The following is a 15159-nucleotide window of genomic DNA, read 5'->3' as shown; positions in this document are numbered from 1 at the left end:
GGTCATTTTCTTTCTGTAACAGAGAGTGACCTATCCCAAGCACATTTCATGTCTCTAGAAGTTGATTTTCACATCCTACTGGAGTGAGCTGAAACCAACTGCTGCCTTTAAGCGAAGGAACAAAAAAACTCATGGTGTGATTTAGATAATTGTTTGCAGGAATGCGTTATATATGCAAATTGAACCCAACTATCAGTGTGGTTGTTAATTTGGACCGAAAGAGAGTTCATCAGAAGGTGAAGAGAGTAAGAGTTAATCGAGAGAGTTCTGTTTGCTTATCTCTCTCTCTCTCTCTCTCTCTCTCTCTCTCTGTCTCTCTCTGTCTTTCTGTCTCTCTCTCTCCTCTCTCTCTCTCTCCTCTCTCTCTCTCTCCTCTCTCTCTCTCTCTCTCTCTCTCTCTCTCTCTCTCTCTCTCTCTCTCTCTCTCTCTCTTTCTCTCTCTCTCTTTGGGTTTCTCTCTGAATAATGTAATATCCATGCAGGGGTATGTGGGTCAGTGGGGCTTTACTTCCCCTGGAGACCAGAGCCACACCCCAACACTGACACACACACACACACACACTTACTTAATTCACTGACTGAGCCTCGGCTCGTCCGCCTGTCTGCCTTGCTGGTTAACTCGCTGTGTGACGTCATACATTTTTCATAAAGTCTGCGTTGTTCGGTCAATATTTCATATGTGGTATTGACAGGCGGGTGAGAGTGCACCGTGAGTAGTCGCTGCACTCTCTCTCTCATCCCTTCACCTCCCCTCCTTTCCTTTCTCTCCTCCTCCCTCCATCCCTCCATCCCTCTCTCTGGTCTGTAATTAAATTAGCTCTGTCTGCCGATGACAAAGGGCCAGTCATTCGGGCTCTGCTTAGATAGCGAGTAGCTGCACTTAGAGCGGATATGAAGTTAAGGAGGAATGCGCTGAGCTGAGCTGAGCTCAGTGCTGCTCTCTGGGTCTCAGGGTGAGAAGGTGGAAGAGAGGAGGCTGTGTGGATCCAGATCAGGCTCAGGCTCTGGATGAGCTCAGACCAGACAGGGAATAAACACTCCTGCATTTAAAGTGTCAAGCTCTGACCTTCAGAGTGATGACAGTGTGATCGGCAAAAGCTTCATCACTGTGGTGGACTGACATCACATCTGACGGAGTTAATTTTTAGTGTATTTCCGGCCACAATGAACAATTATTTTTACTTCAGAAACAATTATTTTGTTGGATTTATGGTTTGGTCTGTAAAATATTTAAAAAATAGTAAAAAAGGATCCTCATGACTTCCCAGAGCCCTAGTTTTCAGATTTAAATGACTTCAAACAACAGTCCAAAAAAGTATATTCATTGTATAATCACAGACAACAATAAAAATGAGGCAAAAATAAAGTTTTCAGAATACCTGATTCACCCAAAGGGCTCATTAACATCATCAAGAACTAATGGGCATCTTAATGTAATCAGAAGTGTTGGGTATATGCATCTCAAAGCTTCTACCACACTGACTAAAATGTGCTTTAAAAAGAAGTGTTTAAAACTGTAAAGCACCAAAATTGGTGTTGAGCCTCAGGTCAGAGCCATAATCATGCTGACTTACAGTATTCCTTGATCAAATCATTTAGTTTATTTATTTTTTTAAAGCTTTTGGAAGGCTGCCAGTGTTGAGACCACATTTTTGCATGAAGATATTTTGCTTCTTTTGTTTATTGAGGAAACAGTTTTGTAGAAATACATGTTAATATTTATCTCAGTAAGGTATTAAAAAAATGTTTTCTTCACATTGGTACATAAACTTTGGTTTTCTTGTAAAGCAGGCATAGAAGCTTGGTTGACAATCAAATTTGATGCCTTAAAGTTACGTCACTTGTAACTAGACAATTGTAAATATATTAAAAGGACAACCTAAATTTCAAGAAGCATTTCAAACATAAATAACATATAAAAAAATATTGCTGTTCAGTTCTTGAGGGTAGGTGTCATTATTATATAAAGAATTGAAATAATTAAAGATTTTCAATCCATTCAGTGGGGCTGCAATATGTCATAAACACTTTTTTGTTCACTAACTCATGCAGAAATAGACTGAACTATAAAAACTGATAAGATTCAGCTGTGTTCCAAGGCTATATAAATACTTTATATCCCTGAAAATAACTTTACATATAAATATATACTACTACTTGGAATTATTAACAAAAATAATAAAACAGAAAAGCTCTCAAAGTCATATTAGTATACCTGTAAACAACAATTGCAAACTCTCCTCCCTCTTCCTTTCCGCCTCACAGTTTGCTTGTTTGTTTGTTTGTTTGTTTGCTTGTTTGCTCCAGCTGACAGACTTGTTGTCTGGCCTTGTTTGTTTGCAGTGCTTCCCACCTGCTCACCGCTGGACTTCCACTGCGACAACGGCAAATGTATCCGCCGCTCGTGGGTGTGTGACGGAGACAACGACTGCGAGGATGACTCCGATGAACAGGACTGTCGTAAGTACACTTCCTCTCTCTCCTGTCAACACAAACACACACACAAACAAAAACAAGCAAACAGACAGTGGCAGTCACACTGACACACAAACACACTGCGGACATGCTCTGACAGGCTCGGGGGGGGGCAAGTTATTAAAGTGGACAGATGTTTGAGGCAGCCATGTGCAATGAGGTGTTTGTTTTGAGTCTGTAGGAGAAGCCTGGCTGTCACAAACACACACATGCATGCGTACACACACAAACACACACATTGGGGAGAGGTCAACACTCCCACGGTCACCACACAAGACACTCTAACCTTTGCCCTCAGTTTATTCTGTTCGTCTTTTGATTTGTGGAGGTGTGTGTGTGTCTGTGTCTGTGTGGGTGTGTGTGCATGAGTGCGTGAGTGCGTGTTCAACCCAAAATACTCCTCAGCTGCTTGCCAGGCAGAATGTGGCCTCCAGCAGGTGAAGTAAGGCGAGTGTCTATTTCTGCACTCTGTATTTATGAATCTATGCATTACTGCCTGTTGGGTGCGTGTGTATGTGTGTGCATGCTCCTGTTTTTCTTTATTTGTGGGGGCCGCTGTGCCTATTCCTCACTTCTCTAGAGGACTGTTCAAGAAGGAATTGATGCTGCATTCATGCAATGTTGGAAGAACAGGAAAACCTCCTGTTATTGTGTATTGGAATGATCAGCATTAGGTTGTTGGGCCGTGTTCAGTGGGACTTTAGCTCAGTCATTCATTTCAACTGGGTCAGTCGGCCCACACAGCGGGTAGTCAACACTGCAAAACAGCGCAGGGGCATGCAGCAGGAAAGTTGATCCTGACTCAACTTCTGCTGCATCTTGCAAGGTGATCAGTGCTTTGATCAGTCATATACATGCAAGCACATTTTCTGGCAGATTACTCTGTAATGTGAATGCTGCAAGTCTGCTAAGTACTTGCCTATGGTTGTGATGAACGATCAAACAGTTGCTGCTGTGACCATAGCTGTCAGACTGTCCAATTCAATATGTCAGACTCAGAATTAGTACTAGGAGGCTGACTTGAAAGATGTCGAGTTTGAAAATGTATTTTCATTTAGCAGGCAAGAAAGGGTCTACAGAAAATATGTTGCATTACAGGAAATGTAGGATCTGCTGAGTATCAAAAACTGAGCGATACTGAACATTGGCAGCTAATGCCTGTTTATTCTTTCAACTTTCCCAACCAGAAGTGCAATGCTAAATTGCTATACTATCCCTTTAGAATTAGGTTTACTTTAAGTTTAGGGAATGCATTCATGTCAATGAGATGGCCCTCACAAGTGTAGAAGTGCAAATATCCATATGCTGTTCCATTAGTCTGGGAGGAGTTAGTGGTCAGATTCTGTGAACACATCGTCCCCTTTTAGTCTCTGTATTTACCCGTAATGAGTCAGAAGGCTCTGTGTGTGCCATCTGATCCGTGTGGATGTACACTGCACGCCAGTTGTTCCATCACACTGTCAGTGTCAGTTTGGTGATTCAGTCTAATCACACTTAACACTCTGTGCAGGGACAGGAATAGTTACAGGGAGTGACGTGTGCCTGATGGAGACAACACATGGCAGGAAGAGTCTGGCGGAGTCCGTTTAATGACTAACTTTTCTAATCTGAAGACCAATACATTCTCTTTTCTCCCTACACAGCTTTAAGTAACAGAAACAAATGGGTGTAAAGGATTGTTGTTTGATATTTGTTGATTTTAAAACTCAATGTTACTCACGAAAGTTTAGCTCATTTGTTTAAGATCATTTGAGAAAAAGGTAGTGTGGGAACAACTCTGTTTTGAGAAGATGAAAAAGTCAACAACAGCAAATCCAATCCGTGAGCAGATAACCCGAGGACATTGTTGGAGGAAGCTGTTCAGCAGGTTGATATCTGCAGGCCAGATGGACGGCAGTGTCTGGGCTCATAGATGAAGCAGCGTGTAACATGTTTGGTTGTGTTTACATTCTGAAGGTGTGTTGGGATAGAAAGCGGGGCAGATCCTCTCCTCAGGTTATGTGCTGGACCATTTGTGCAGTCTGCGTTTATTCACCCTAAACATCCAACAAACCGACTGTACAGACTGGCTGCAGATGTTAGATATAAGCTGGCTAGCAGTGGCCATGTGTGTGTGGTCAGCTGCATGCCTATGTGTATAAGTGTGGCAGCTCAGCATGTCAATATGCATGCAGTCAGCATGCTGACACAAATGTGGTCATTCAGTTTTTCAAATGCCTAGTCATGAACTTAAATTGCCAGACCTTTTGAATCTGTCCAAAGAGTGTGTTCTCTGTTAAAAAAAAAACAATCAAGCCAATGAATGCTGTGGGGAGATGAACAATTGGCTAATCAGTGCCATCGTCTGGACTAACATTGTTAAGCTGTTGTCAAGTGTTGTCAAGCCAGACATCATAGTTTGTTTTTACTTTACTCCTTTCCGCTCTTAAAACCCCAATAAAACCAGTATGTTGGCATGTCAACACATCGGTGTCAACTTAAAATGTTTAGATTCAAGTAATAATAATAATAATAATACATTTTATTTGGAGGCGCCTTTCTTGGCACTCAAGGACACCGTACAAAAGGATAGAAAAGAAACAGCAATAAAATACAATAAAATGCACAGAATTAATAACAATACAATACAATAGATAGATTGGACAGGGTAAAAGTCATCAGAGGGAATAAGCAGTTTTAAACAGATGTGTTTTGGGAGTTGGAACATGGAGTTGGAACATGGAGGAGGTGGGACAGATATGGGGGGGCGAGGTTGTGGATAGCCTTGAAAGTTACCAGGAGGAGAAGTAGATACATGATTGATAGTGATTGGTTAGAGAAAATGTCAGACTATAGATGGAAATGGAGCATAAAAAGTTGACCATTCGGTGTGATATCAGGCAAAAAAAACAGACTAAATAACAGAATATAGGGCGTTTGTACATGCAGCAAAATACCACTCATACTTACGTTTTAGACTATCCTCTGCCGCCATTTTGCAGGAAAAGTGTTCATATCCCGTGTGAAAACAAAAGAAAATTACTTTTTACGCAACTGACGTTTTTATGTAACTTCCGTGTCTCACATCACCCTCGTAACTACTTAACTTTTGGCATTTATGTGCATTTATTTACTGTTTAAACTGTCAAATAATAATGCCTAACCAGGAAGTATTTTGCCCTAAACCTAGGTCAGTGATTTTGTAGCCTAAATTCACAGAAACCTTTTTTTACAACTGCGAACTGTATGTGTATGTTTAATGACATGTGTGCTATTTTAAGAGCAAAGAAATGAAGTGTTGAAGACATTTTGACCTGTTAGGGAGCATTAGATAAAAATTCACCAGAATCATTGGGCTTTGTTCTCTGGTGGCCTTGAATTTCTGAACCAAACATCAGTGCAATCTGTTAAGTCTTTGTCAAGACATTTCACTGACAGACGATTTTAAATGATCTAGATTGTTTAGTTTTTATTGTGTCCTCTGTATTAAACGGTAGGGGACAATATCCATTTACCGTACATAAAAAAAAAAGTTGCCAAAGTTAGAAGCGGCCTCATACTTTACAGCCCTGATATGAAATCTCTAAAGACAAATCTGCCCAACGCTTGTGGGAAAGTGATTGTTTTCCATAGTAACCTTTTTATTACACCTCATGTGGTTTGTGTGTACAGCAGGTACATGTTGGCTCTCTCTCTCTTCTGAATGATTTTTCTTATCTGTCTGTCATCTCCTCCTCCTCTGTTGACCCACATACTGTATCAGCCGCCAGACACTGAATCACTTCCTGATGGGGGGTCTGTCTGCTGCGAGCCAGCTATGAATTTTTCATCTTCATGCCCAGTAAATTTCCCCCCCATCCCCGTCCCCATACTACTTATTATTTCATGCTTCTTTCTTTCTCTTCATTTTTTCTCCCTGGTCTGTCTTTCACCTCCCAATATATTTTGTTTCTCCCCGCGATGCTGTGGTTTTATTTCATTATTTAGTGCCGGGGAGACAATCCTCCACGCTCGGCTGGAACTGAAGTAGTTGTCAAGATTTTCAGACAAACACGGAGACCGAGGTGTGTCTCCACTGGGATGTGTGTGTTTGAACATGAGATATTCTGAATTCTTGAACTTTAAAAGACATTTCACGGCAAAAAAAACAAGACACCGTTTCAGCACACACGCAGAGAGCCTGGTAATGACTCCTCGCACCCTTTGCCCTTTGACATTTGGCTGCTGTGTGAATGATGAGCGTCTTCGGGGCTTGTTGACCTCCGACCTGCTTCTGTTTACCTCGTTGATGGAAGGGGAGAGAGAGCATGGGAGAGACGGAGAGAGGGAGAAAAATCAATTATTTTCTCACAAGTTGAATAATAGATTAAATGAGTCTATTTGTCAATAGTGCACGTAAAATCAAATTTTCATTTTGAACTGCCGGTGGGCTTTTGTGGTTTAAATCCTTTTTTTGGGCGGTCTGAGGAGGGGGTTTGATGTGGGCGATGTCAGAGCTGAGGTTTAGCTGTCGACAGCTGAGTGAGAAATCTGGTATATTGGTCAATAAATTCTTATCACAGATAACAACGTAGTGGTATATAATCTATGTTTGCTGATTAATAACAAGAAACTGCAACAAATAAACACCTAGCATATTTTTGAGGTATTTATAAACAGTAATGCCATGACTTAATTCCATTACGGTTGGGCTGTAGTGTTAATGACAAATGCTGGTTCAGCTGGTTTGCATAAAATCATACACCGGACCTGCAAAACCCGAAAAAACGACCCAACTCTATACATTACTTACTTATTGAGAGAGCAGTGATCAGCTGTTACGGCTAGTACAAAGTCAGCCAATAACTCTTCAATAACCAAATGTTTCCTTATAAAAAAATATTTGATCATGTTATGGCCTGTTATGTTGAAAAAACAAATATCTTCCCATATTTCATTGTTGGATTTTTTAATGTTTAACCATCGATATTGGTATCAACCTCAATCAGCATCCAGTACTGGCAGGGCAGATGGTCCAGAAGAAACAACAAATTTGGATTTTAGCTTGAAAACATTGTTTTAAAGCCAGATTTAACTTGTAATGATGGCAAAATTAACATTTTCCTTTATTTTCTGAGCCCACTAGAGGGCACTCTATGCTCATCAAAGGGTTGGAATCACACTGAATTGCCATTCCTTAATTTAAACATTTTTTTTAACCAACTGCGTCATCTAGTGGAGTCAACAAGCACAACTAATGGTTCATGAAGCTGCATGTAGACATCACAACTGTTCACTATTGTTTGTTTACATTTTCACTAAATAATTGTGATGTATTATGCAAAGTATTTTACTCATTATATGTAATATAGTGTATATAGAGTCAAACAATCTTGAAATCATGCGCTTGGTAACAAAGTTTCTCTCTGGGCTTGGTACAAATATCTACTATCCACAGAGGTCTTACAATACACACAAACACAACACACATGCACACATAAACACACCGGCTCTGTGTCCACATGTCATGTCATGTTTCAGAAGTGAAGTGTGTCTCAGGCAGCCTTGACTCATGCTGTGATGCAACACACCGGAGAAAAGCAGAAAAATCTCACTGATATAAAGACAAACTTCATCTTCTTCTTCTTCGCGTGCCCCCGTTCTGTTCTGTGGGCATCCTTCTGGTTCTGTCTCTCCTTATCTCTCTCTGTTTGTCTCAGCTGTCTAACACTCACACACGGCAGTGATAAATTATAGATTACCTCCTGCCAGGGGCCATCCATCATTGGTTCTCCTTGACGAACCTGTTTACTCGGCCCGGGGCGAGCATGACTGGGCTCTGCCATCGATTCGTAGTGGTAACAGTAGAAGCCGGTGTTTTGAAAATCCATTCAGTCTTTTATCAATGGAGGTGTGATTAAAGAGGCAAGGTGGAGGAGTTGTTTGGATAAATGGAAGGGTTTGGAACTGAAACACTGTCAATGTCACAGTGCTGCTGAAAGTTCAGTAGAGGGAGTGACTTCTGTCTCACTGCGTTGTCACGGCTGCTGGTGGGAATGACAAATGTGTCTTTTATCTTCAGTCTCAAGGTTAACTGTGTACTGAAACAACATTTGCTAATGTACAGCAGCCACATATTTAGTTTAGCTGCTGAATCTCAGGTTCAGTAAATTTAGCCAATCCTGAATTCAGCCGGTTTTAAGTTGGAACTGGGAACTCTGTTGAGCTTTTTTATACAGCTTATCAGTTCCTGAAAATGACAAAAAAAAAAGTTTGTTTATGTTGCACATCACATCTATATGCATATTCACTGTAAGATAGAGAATATTTCTATTTTTGACAAATTACAGCAAATTACTGTTGTTAAAGAATTGTATAGCAGACTGTACATTAGCAAGATTGTTTAAGAAGTCCCTCTACTCAAATTGATGTTTGACCTCATCTGAAGACAAAAGTGTTGAGGGCCAGATGTGGTAACAGTTTAAATATTGGGCTATTGGGATGATTCGTGCACAGGGCTTTTATGTTGTTGCACACGTCTGTTCACACAAAAAGAGAGGTGTTAAAAATGTAAATAAAACTTGAAAGAAAAGTTCAGACCCTACCTACTTTCTTAACTCCACAAACCCGTCCAACCTTTGATTATGATTTTGTCTGATTATTTCGGAAAGGTACAAAAATTGTCCAATACAACTCTTCCAATTCCAATGTCTTAAATATGTAAGAGAAAAGGGTTTTATTTTTTTAATTATTTATTTATTTGATTGTTTCAAATGCTGTTTGGCCATCTGATAAGCACTGTAGTTGAAGCCTTCTGACACCTTCACCGTTGCACTATAAAACAAGAACTTTTTGTGAACGGTCACATGGTCAAGGAGTAAAATAAATGCAGTGTATTTAGCCTATATATATATATATATATATATATATATATATATATATATTATACACAGAGCATAGAGATCGACAGTGATTTGGATTGTGCTGAAGTTTGGTTTGAGATATTTCTGAAGACTTTAATTAGTTTTCTCCATGAGCTGCCAACAAGTTGACCTCAGCCTTCGTGCTCCTTTTTTATTTTAACCATTATAATGCTTTAGTACAGCACTCGTTACATGTCTTTAAACATTTCTGTACAAATAAAGTTATTATTATAGAAAATGTTTTCAGTCTGATCAGTCCGTGACCATGAAGACAGCCGAGAACACTCAGACCTTCTCCTCACCGAGCCGCAGCAGCAGTCAATCAGACGCTTTATATGCTGAGATCGAACCACATGATGTTCAGTCTGTGGGTCTTTGAGCTGCAGACCTTCAGCCTTGGGAGAGTTGAGTCTGTTTACAGAGAGAAAAATCTCAGTTACTTCTCTCCAGCTCTGAGCCTGACATAAAAGCCCTCAGTTTCCCTGGTGTCAGTGCAGCGGGGACGGCTGCCTCTTATCACGCTGTTGTACAATATCTGCTCTTTCCTTTGTTGTATCCTCATTGCTTGTCCTCTGAAACATCTTTTCTTTTTCTCTCTGCAGCTCCCAGAGAGTGTGAGGAGGATGAGTTTCACTGCCAAAATGGCTACTGTATTCGCAGCCTGTGGCACTGCGATGGAGACAACGACTGTGGGGACAACAGTGACGAACAGTGCGGTGGGTGCACAAATGCACACACGTAGAATGACAGCGTCATGAAAGCACATAATCATTCAGAACCTGCCTGAGGAAATGAGGGCGGCTGAGTCAGTGATTGGTATTAGGTCTTTTTTACTTGAACTTAAACTTTCCTTGATCTGTCTTTTAATTGCACAGAATGTTGTCATTTTCTTATTTGACAGCCTTGGTATTACTGTACTTACATTACTTTTATCTGTTGATTTTATGTCTGTTTTTAACGTAAAGCACTTTGTAACATGTGTTTTGACAAGTGCTCTATAAATATACATTATTATTAGAATTTTTATTTACACGGTTTTGGAAATATGACAGTTATTTTGTTTTTCTTCCATACCAGATATGCGTAAATGTTCGGACAAGGAGTTCCGCTGCACAGATGGCAGTTGTATTGCTGAACACTGGTACTGTGACGGAGACACGGACTGTAAGGACGGATCGGACGAGGAAAACTGCCGTGAGTTAACCTGAGTCTCTGTGTGTCAAAGAAAGAGTTAAAAACAAACAAGCAACAGTTCAAGCAACTACACACAAGATGTTAGATTTTTCTGTGAAACATGCTCTGAGGCCTTCATCCACATAGAGTTAAAATATTTTTTATATGTCCTCCAGAGTGTATACATTTGAAAGTATTGTCTATAACACAGCTAACAATAAACTGTGAAGTTTTATTCATAAACTTGGTGTAGTGCTTCCTCAAGCAGCTAGTTTAAGAGACCAATTATCCTCCAGTTATCAAGTAGCTACTCATATAGTAAGCCATCATGGCTGAGAATAGAGTGGTAATACAAATGTCTAGAAATGTTTATGCTGTCATAAGAATGCATGAGCCTAGAATAATGGTTTGATCGACTGTTAAATTATTGTTAATCAGTAACAATTAACTGTCTTGTCATGTGAATGAGAAGCCCCATTTCCTGAATATATCTTAAGCAATCCTGGTTAACATTGCAGATTTTTATTTTTTCCTTATCTAGGTTGTTATGGTTTTCCTTTGTAGGAGAGTAAATGTATCAAACAGGAAACTTGTCTCTTTGGCAACAGTTGCAGGATGAAAAGAAAAGTAATTACTCAGAGCAGAGGTCCATCCTCTTATCCAAAATAAACATAAAAAAGAAAACTGAAAGAAATTGTCCTAAATAAATAAGTTTCCACATCTGAACAATATTTCAATTATTTTATCAAAGAATTAGACCTCATAAGAAAGCCTGTTGTGTGTGCAATGTCTGTGCAGACTTTCAGAACAGAAACTGCTCAGGCTGCAGCTTCACGTGGGAACTGAAGATTTGATTGATTTTATTAATGCCTCTATTGATTCTGCTTATCGGTCTGAATCATTATTGATTTCCTGATAAAAATTTCTGTGCAAGCTTAAGGAAATTAAGCCTGGACACTGTGTAGACGAATGAAATAACATTTTGTCCAGTCTTCTATTTTTTCTTATTCAAAGAATAAATCATCTTTGCCCGCCTGCCTGGCCCTAATGTTATTACATGATATTTACCCTCAGTAACGAATGTGTCGATTGATTTAGAAGTCAAAAGTGTCAAATGCATTACATTCCAGATTGTTTGGTTTGGTTTGTGGCATTGCTTTGCATATGGATCGCTCAGTTTGGAACCAGTTCTGTACTGAAACTCCTTGATTCCCATCCTTAAGCATCATTATTTAAAATCATGTCTGCAAGAAGGAGACAAATGTGGTTTCTGACCAGCTGCACAGAAGATCTTACAGTGACTGGCTTACTACAGAGCATGTCAACATGTTCACTGTCTTAATAGAGAGCTGAGCCTCTTTTTCATTTCATCTATAGTTTCTGACAGACTCATCAGAGATGAGTCGAAGCTTCAAAGAGCCTCAGACAGCCAGCTGCTGCACCATCCCTCCCAACATCTGTTTAACATGTCTGTGTGTGTGTGTGTGTGTGTGTGTGTGTGTGTGTGTGTGTGTGTGTCTGTGCAGCCTCAGATGTGATGGCAGCCACCTGCAGCGTGGAAGAGTTCCAGTGTGCGTACGGCCGCTGCATCCTGGACATCTACCACTGCGATGGAGACGATGATTGCGGAGACTGGTCGGACGAGTCGGACTGCTGTAAGTTAGACCCCACAGTGACTGTAGGTGTTGGTTAGCTTTGAAGTTCAAAGGGAAAATCCTCCCCTTTAGATGCTAATCCAGTGGACGATACATCAGTCAAATTTTTCCTGCAATTTATACATGGAAAAAAACTTCATGTTAGTCAAACTGAATCCTAAATGCAAGCTCCATCTTCAGACCAATTCTGGGCAGAAGGAAAGATTTGGCACTCCACAGAGAACCCTCACCTTGATGCAAGAAGATGCAAACTTGGTAGAAGAGAAACAAAGCACATTGTTCTAGTGCAGTGACTGATCCAGCCTGTCCTGTGAACTGCTGTTATCTGCTTACACACACACACTCTGTATGATCCATGCTATGATCTCACTAAACAGTGTGTTGTGCGGGAGGACACAATCTCCTCTGGGAGATCTGTCCTCTGCTATGCCATTAGATGAGAACAAAGTTTCATCCCTCCCTCTGGCAGATATCTTTCCTCTCTCCATCTCTTCTCTTCTGCTTCACATTCTCCCTCTATCTACCCCAACGGCACTGCTGCACATGTGTCCCAAAGCAGCGAGTCGTCCTTATGTCCTACAGCTTGCTGCCCTGGTTCAACTGGACTTTAAAAGTACATCATAGGCTCATCTGAACAGGAAGTTTACGACAGAAACCAACTGAAACAAAGCAGAAACACTGACCCCTAAATCAATCTATATCAATGTCTGATCAACATGTTGATTGTTTTTTCAAGGCACTGATTAATTGTTTCGTCTGTAATATGTCAGACAATATTGAAAAATGCCCTTTCCAAGTTCTTTAAACTGAAGGACATTGACAAGCTGCTCATTTCGGCAGTGAACAGTCCAAAAGCCCAAAGATTTTCAGTTTACAGTGACAGAAAACTGAAAATTTGAGGAGCTGGATCAGCTTCAAATCTGATCAAATGACACCCACACAGTCTTTACAAAGCGAAAGAATTAAAAGGTTTGAGGGTTACACATTTTCTAGAGCTAACTTTGCCCGTGCAGTGATAAATAATTGATGATATGCATAAATACATCCTAAAGACATCATAATGTTTAGTGTCAATTTCACATTTTCACAGTCAACGTCAAGTTAGGCTCAGGAACAGCTGCTGGTTGCAGGCCACCGCTCCACAGCATCTGTCAGAACTGGGAAGCGTTCTGTCTGTTAGATCTTTTCTGTCACTGTATCACACACGCACACACTCGCGCACACACAGTGTGAAGCCATGGTCCTGATTAACACAGACTATCATGTGTCACTCTCCTCACTCCAGAGATGCTGCCTGCTGCAGACAAATCTCTCAGCTTCTCCCTCCTCGTTCTCTCGTCTCTGATTTCTTACGTTTGTTTCATGCGCTCATTGTCTATAACCGCCCACCACATCTCTCTCTCCCTCACACACACAATGGTTTCCCCCTTTGATGTGTTTATCTGCAGTGCGATAAGCGCAGTTTCAAGGTTCTGTAACATCGTTTGGTCATGTTAGTCGACTGAGCTGCTCTCTGTTCCTCCTGGTCTCCTCCCACGTCCAGGTTTTTTAATTGCTGCCTTGCTTCTGAAGTGTTTAACATTTCTTTTTGGAAAGTTGAGCTGGCATCAAAGCTTTAGAAAAAAAAGTTAAAAACCGATGAAAAGAGACATGAGATGACTCATAAAAACACCTAAAATAAGCAGTGAAAACAGTGCGGCACACATCAGATCCAAATTAATTAGGTGTTGCAGAACACAAACACATGCACGCACACACACACACATCTTTGAAAAATCCAAAATGATACAGATCTCAGAATAAACAAAAAAAAATCCTGTTTTTGCATGAAACATGATAGACTGAATGTTCACTTTGGGATTAAAAACGAACAAGGTTAATAGATCAATCCACATCCTGTGTGATGAACTGAAACCAGCTGGATCCAATGTCCTCTAACCATTTCCTGCTGTCCTATACCCTTAAACTGTCCATCTACTGTTGTTTTGATTTTATCTTTTTTAAGACAAGGAATCATTCAGAATGAGAGCGCTCTGTATATTTACTGTTACAAATCATAGTAAATTCCGTTTTATGAAGCATATAAAAGAGTCTGAAGACGTATACACTTTGTGAAACATACAGATAGTTTGTGGACACACACACACACACATACACACACAGAGGAGGAATTCCTCAGAGGCATAAGACGGCCCATCCTCAGACAGCATTCCTTGGCATCGACTCTCCAGACACATGAAGGGCGCTTTGTTAGAGAAGAAGCCTCTCTCTCTCTCTTACACACACACACACACACACTCATTTCTCTCTCTCTCTCTCTCTCTCTCTCTCGCTCTCTCTCTCTCTCTCTCTCTCTTATGTGAGCGCACACACACATGCACATCCAAAAACACTCACACTTGCATGCCTCGTTACCGCTTGCGAACACTGATACTGCTTTTGGCTGCATAGCTGAGCAGATGAAAGAGCATCGTTGGTGTGTATGTGTGTGTGTTAGAGTGTGTGAGGGAGAGTGAGGGACGAGGAGAGAGAGGGTGGATGAATCATTTGTGCATGTGTGGGCGTCGGTGTGTTTGTCGGTGTCCCACGCTGATTTTAGTGACCTATAAGTCTCTCTCTCTCTCTCTCTCTCTCTCTCTCTCTCTCTCTCTCTCTCTCTCTCTCTCTCTCTCTTTCTCTCCCTTTCCCTTTCCCTCTCTCTGTGGGAGAGCCACCTGCTGTTTTGATCATCTCTCTCTTCTCTCGGCCAGCTGATAAGCCTTCACGGTGATGCTTGAAGCTCTACAACATCTCTTCTTCCTCAGCATTCCCTCATCTGTCATTTTGTTCCTGCCTTATCTCACGCCCACTGTAGCTTTGATGGGAGCCGACTCGTGCTGTCGGGAGGAAACACGTCAAAAAAATACACACACATGGCTCAGACACACACACACTCGGGATTTAAAATGCTTATGTTTGATTCAGCTTTAATCTTC

General features: G+C 40.8%; 1 protein-coding gene across 1 annotated transcript in view; it reads left to right on the top strand.

Annotated features, from left to right (window-relative positions):
- lrp4 (low density lipoprotein receptor-related protein 4) overlaps positions 1 to 15159 on the top strand; it is a 122801-nt gene that overhangs the window by 71674 nt on the left and 35968 nt on the right. Inside the window, exons 3-6 of the mRNA XM_059348517.1 lie at positions 2344 to 2460; positions 9959 to 10072; positions 10434 to 10550; positions 12056 to 12184. Coding sequence (XP_059204500.1) covers positions 2344 to 2460; positions 9959 to 10072; positions 10434 to 10550; positions 12056 to 12184 — 477 coding nt within the window. The remainder of the gene's footprint in view (positions 1 to 2343; positions 2461 to 9958; positions 10073 to 10433; positions 10551 to 12055; positions 12185 to 15159) is intronic.

This window comes from Centropristis striata, chromosome 2, assembly GCF_030273125.1.
Source record: "Centropristis striata isolate RG_2023a ecotype Rhode Island chromosome 2, C.striata_1.0, whole genome shotgun sequence".
NCBI lineage: Eukaryota > Metazoa > Chordata > Actinopteri > Perciformes > Serranidae > Centropristis > Centropristis striata.
Note: the sequence above shows the minus strand (reverse complement) of the source record. Positions and strands in the feature narration are given on the sequence as shown.